The 5,452-nt window shown below is 50.2% G+C and overlaps 1 protein-coding gene across 1 annotated transcript; it reads left to right on the forward strand.

The window, feature by feature from the left end:
• Positions 1 to 679: 679 nt before the first annotated feature.
• Positions 680 to 3,899, forward strand: ELL3 (elongation factor RNA polymerase II-like 3). The gene is made up of 11 exons (XM_008582533.1): positions 680 to 811; positions 1,042 to 1,077; positions 1,431 to 1,543; positions 1,659 to 1,857; positions 1,947 to 2,026; positions 2,172 to 2,247; positions 2,375 to 2,558; positions 2,641 to 2,683; positions 2,803 to 2,974; positions 3,174 to 3,218; positions 3,300 to 3,899. Exons 1-11 carry the CDS (start codon positions 680 to 682, stop codon positions 3,408 to 3,410), a joined length of 1,191 nt encoding a protein of 396 aa, XP_008580755.1. The 3' UTR covers positions 3,411 to 3,899.
• The last annotated feature ends 1,553 nt before the right edge of the window (positions 3,900 to 5,452 follow it).

Raw genomic sequence — 5,452 nt, forward strand, 5'->3', positions numbered from 1 at the left:
CGCCCAACGATGCTTTTGCTTTTTCCCGCCCATGCTCCAGCATGCGACAGCCAAGTTTCACCCCGCCACGACACTCACAGGGTCCCAGCCGCTCCATCCTTAGTTTGAAACCGGCTTCGGATCCGTCGCTGCACCGCAGGCGGGAAAAAGCAAAAGCGCTGCATCGGGTTCCCCTTCAGGTCCGCCATCACCTGGTCTCTCGGATCCCTGAGGCTCGTGGCCTCTAAGGAGCAAACGGCTGACCCCGCCTACCAACCAGGCCGTCTGGCCCGCCCCTCAACAGCTGAAACCCTCAAAGGGTTTCAGGTTAAGCTTTCACTTAGAGACTGCAACTCCGAGTTCAGCGTCGCTGGGGAAACAGAGGCAGGACTGAGGATTCTGGGTGAGGGGTCAGATTCTTTCTTCCCAGAGCTGTGACAGTCCTTTCGAAAGCCCAAAGTGTTTCCATGACATCCAAGAAGAAACCGCTGGGGTCCCAGTGGAGGGCCCTGGAGAGTGAAGCACCGCCCACGCGGCTGGGAAACTTCAGAGGTGGCGCTGGCTGGGGATGGGCGGGGTCCTGGCGGAGGGAGGGGCAGACTTGGGCTACCGGGTGTGCCAGCCAAGCCCTGCACAGCGGAGGCGGCAGTGGTGGCCCTCGCCTGTGGCCCCCGTTCTACTTGCGTTCGACCTCGCCGCCATGGAGGGACCCCATGAACACCTGAGTGGGAAGCTCCGGCTCTGCTTCTCCCCTGCTGCCCGGACCAGCTTCTTACTGCTTAGGCTCAACGATGCGGCGCTGAGGGCGCTGCAAGAGTGTCAGCGGCAACAGGTGCGGCTGGCCGCCGGCCCCTTCTTCCCTAGTCCCTACCCCTTGGGACTTTGGGCCTCAGCCGGCGACCCTGGAGAAGGGACCCGGGAAGGGAGAATGGTATCCGCAGGCTCTGGCTTCTCCACCTCTCCAAATGAAACCTGTCAGGCCGGTGCCCCCGGGCCCCCGACGTCGGATCCCGGGGACATCGCATCACCTGAGCTAAGATCGCGTCTGTGATCTCTCCGCAGGTACGGCCAGTGATCGCTTTCCAAGGCCACAGAGGGGTAAGTGCGGAGCCGGTGTGTGTAAGCGAGGTATGAGTGAGGGAACACAAACGTGGGCTCCAAGGTGTGGACAGGGCCGGAGGCTGCGAGTGGTTACGGTCTGAGGAAGTTCCGAGAACTGAACCCCAAGAGGGGCGACGAAGCTGCTAGGGTTGCGGTCCCAGGAGGCTGTGGTTGAGGGGACTGTGCTGTCTTAGCCTCCTGGGGAACTCAGGCCCAGCTGCACCTGGTGTGCTAACGAGCCCCGTGGGAATACATCTTCAGTTTTAGGCTGGCTCAGGGAGGAGTGGCATTGGAAGAAGGGGGAGGGGCTGACTTCTACGAGCTTAAAATCTCCTTCTACCTACCCCCAGTATCTGAGGCTCCCAGGACCTGGCTGGTCCTGCCTCTTCTCCTTCATAGTGTCCGAGTGTGGCCATGAGGGCGCTGGTGGTGGCTTGGACCTTATGTGTCAACGCTTAGGCAGGTAAGGGGCAACGAGTAGCACACAAGAAAACGTTTGTGGAAAGTGGGGGAGGGGAATGTGGAGAGGGGTTTACAAGCTCTCCACCTTCCTAGTTTTCTCCATCACCCCTTTCCAGATCTGGGCCTAATCGCCTCCACTGCCTGGGCCCACTCAGGAAACGCCTGACTATTTGGGCAGCCATGGATTCCATCCCAGCCCCATCATCAGTTCAAGGATACAACCCAACTGAAGATACCAGAGATCCTGAGAGTTGGCAGAACACAGATTATTCTGAAGGAGATACAGGATCACAGCCTCAGATGGCATTAGAAGAGGTGAGGCCAGAAACTGCAGGGAATTGTGAGAAGGTGGGGCTAAGCCTGAAGCCCAGGGAACCAAATGCTCCTGCCACTCTCCCCACCAGGTGCCAGATCCATTGGCAAGCAAACAAGGACAGTCACTTCCAGGATCCTCAAGGGAGCACATGGCACAGTGGGAAGTGAGGTACTTGGGACAGGGTGGGACTGACATGTGAAGCCCTGGTATTGTCTTCCTCCCTAATCTCCACACTTAAATGCTGTAATAAAAGATCTAGCCCCACCTTCTACCCTGGTCTTCATCTCTCCCATTCCCTTTCCAAATATTCTAGGAACCAGACCTATCTTCCAAACAGAGAGCCTGATCAGGTACTGCCTTCACCTGCCAGCCAGAAACGTTTAGATAAGGTACTTTGTAAAGGCAATTGTTTTTTAAAAATTAGAATCTCATTATATGGCAGGAATTTTGGGGAGAAGGGCAGAACAGGAAGCTCCTGGCTTACTCTTTATGTTACACAGATATTTTCCTCAACAGAAACGTCCAGCATCTGCAGCTTCTATAGAACTAGAAGAAAAGAGGTTCAGAGCTCTGCCTCTAGCTCCAAGTCCCCTACAAGGGCTGCCCCATCAGGACTTACAAGAGGGAGAAGACTGGGAACAAGGAGATAATGATGAAGGCTTAGACCCCAGGCTGGAGCACAGTCCCTCAGTCCAAGCAGGTGAGTTAATGAGAGGAGGGTAAAAATGCCAGTGGAAAAAAGTCCTATCCTGTAATCACTTTTGTTTTCTTGCTTCCTTCAGACTCTGAATCCCCAAGCCCTGAAGAGGTACCAGATTACCTCCTGTGAGTTCCTGACCATTTCCAATTTCATCAAGCCCTGTGCATATGTTAAGTTAAACGTTTTAGAATCTGAGAGCTTTTGGGGGCAAAAAAACTGAAGGTAACAACTCTGCTCCTGGCAGGCAATATAGGGCCATCCACAGTGCAGAGCAGCAACATGCCTACGAGCAGGACTTTGAGACAGATTATGCTGAATACCGCATCCTGCATGCCCGTGTTGGGGCTGCAAGCCAAAGGTTCATAGAGTTGGGAGCAGAGATCAAGAGAGTTCAGCGAGGAACTCCAGAACACAAGGTATGGAGTAAACCTAGGTTGGCTTTCCAGCACTACTGGCCATTAACTACTTGCTAACTACCCATAAGCCTATGTTTGTTCAGTGACAAGCAAACCTGCTTTGAGAAATTAGTTTGTATCATTTGTAGAATGAGAAGGGAAGTGACTTCCCGCTCTTATTTCTCAATGTTGAAATCAGTGCTGGTATTTTCTGTTCTAGGTGCTGGAAGATAAGATAGTCCAGGAATATAAAAAGTTCAGGAAGGTAAGACAAGGTCTGGGAATGGAAGCAAGAAGGTAGAAATGAGAATTTTTACTTTTTAACTTGGATGCTTTTTCTCTGCAGCGGTACCCAAGTTACAGGGAAGAAAAGCATCGCTGTGAGTACCTGCATCAGAAATTATCCCACATTAAAGGTCTCATCCTGGAGTTTGAGGAAAAGAACAGTGGCAGCTGAAGCTCTCGAGAGGGCTCTTGACCCTCTGCCCAGTGAGATGTGAAGGAACAAAGCAGCTATAAACTGGAGTGCAACTAACTATCTGCTTTTCTTCTGCTGACCACTAGAGCCCATGGTGGCAAGTGGAAAGCTGCTCTAGGTTTTTGAGGTTTGATTTTCATTGTTGCCATGTTTTAATTTCTAGGGTGTAGGCATAGTGCCAAGACTCCACAGCTGTGCCCAAGAGACTAGGAAAAGTAGTAGAGGCTTGGCTTCTTCACCGTTTAGTTCAACCAAGTCATTTTCAAATCCTGAAAAAGGATATTTCCAGGACAAAATATCTTGAAGACATTAGACAAACTGAGTAAGTGAATTTAACTGATAGCCTCCCTAGCGAAACAATAATGAGAACTTTTGGTAAAGGAGCTAAAGGAACTTGTAGCACACCTGGATATAATGAGAAAGGGCTTGATGTTACCTATGTACTGAAAGTGAATTCTTTTACAAACATGGTTAAAGAATTAAAAATGACTGCTTCTGTGTCCTTTGTACAAGTTAATGTTCTCCTTAAATCCTCCAAGGCAATGGTTCTTACCCTCGCTGTACATCTGAACTTCTGGAGCTCTCTAACTTTGACCTTGGTGTTACAAGGCCATGCTCTAACCAACTGAGCTAATCAGCCAGCCTTAGACAGCTTTACTTTTAGATTTTGCTACAAGGTTCTACCCAATCCGTTATAATTGACAAGTAGAGACTATAGTAGAAACAAAGTTCTTTTCTGAACACAGGGGTTTGCAGGATCATCTAAAATCAGGGCTCCTACCTGGAATTATCCAGTGACTGAAAACTATAACTGTAGACAGGGTTTGGATTTACCTACCAAAAAAAGGGAAACGGTCAATTCATTTGAACAAAAGGAGATCACTTCAGTCCTGTCCTTTTTCTCATTGTTGCAGAAGAAAGTGAATGCTTCACTCACAACAAGGAATGATACTGCCTTTCCCAGTTCCACTGGAGAGGAAAGTTAATGGGCCACACCCTAGGCTTTGGGGGAGAAAGCTGCACCCTGCAGTGTCAGCAATTCCTGAAACAACTTGGATGGAACCACAACCTGATGCCACACCCATGCAGGGCATTTCTGGGCAGAGAACAATCCTTGGGAGGTATAAACATGTGGTAAACTCAACTGCATGGCAAAAATAAACAGCAACCCATCCTTAGGGCATGGGCAGGGTCAGAAACAGCCCAATAAGAAAAGCCCCTCTCTTGGGCTGGCCCATGTCTTGCTTGGGAGAGCATGGTGCTGACAACACCAAGTCAAGGGGTAAGATCCCCTTACCCGTCATGTTTTTTTCCTTTTTGTCCCTTTTCGTGACCGGCAACAGATCGCAACCCTCAGTGTCACGCCGATTGGGAGAGCATGGTGCTGACAACACCAAGTCAAGGGGTAAGATCCCCTTACCCGTCATGTTTTTTTTTTTCCTTTTTGTCCCTTTTCGTGACCGGCAACAGATCGCAACCCTCAGTGTCACGCCTGCACCGGACCGGGACTGGCAACGGGATCGCAACCCTCGGTGTTGCGCCCGCACCTTGCTCAGCCAGTGAGCGGCCGGTCTGCATGTGGGATCCGAACCCTCGGCAGGAGCGTCGCCACGCTCCCAAGCGGTGCACTGCAGCAGTGCGCCGCAGCAGTGCGCCACCGGGCCGGCTCATTACCCGTCATGTTTTAAGAAAAGAAAAGCCCCTCTCATCAGTTCTAATCATCAGGCAAGGGGCCTGGGCAATAAACATGTAAGGATATAGAGAAATGAGATATTTGGAAAGAATTTAGAGGTGATTAACTATGGACCCAGTTAGTCTACAGCTATAGTGACCAGTATGGTAGTCATTATGTGGTGATATCAATTAATGAAAATTAAAAATGTAGTTCCTAGCCATATTTCAGATGTTTTGTAACTACATGTATTGGACAATGCAGATCATAGAACATTTCCATCATTGCAGAAAGTTCCACTGGACAGTGATAGTCTAGAGATCCTTTGTTTCTCCATCCCATGGAAAAA

Source organism: Galeopterus variegatus, unplaced genomic scaffold (assembly GCF_000696425.1).
Source record: "Galeopterus variegatus unplaced genomic scaffold, G_variegatus-3.0.2 Scaffold2665, whole genome shotgun sequence".
Lineage (NCBI taxonomy): Eukaryota > Metazoa > Chordata > Mammalia > Dermoptera > Cynocephalidae > Galeopterus > Galeopterus variegatus.

Excerpts from the sequence above, each read along its gene's own strand:
- ELL3 (XM_008582533.1), top strand. The coding sequence starts at position 680 with ATGGAGGGACCCCATGAACACCTGAGTGGGAAGCTCCGGCTCTGCTTC. Across the intron at positions 812-1,041 it reads AAGAGTGTCAGCGGCAACAG|GTACGGCCAGTGATCGCTTT; the intron begins GTGCGGCTGGCC and ends ATCTCTCCGCAG. Across the intron at positions 2,684-2,802 it reads GAGGTACCAGATTACCTCCT|GCAATATAGGGCCATCCACA; the intron begins GTGAGTTCCTGA and ends TGCTCCTGGCAG.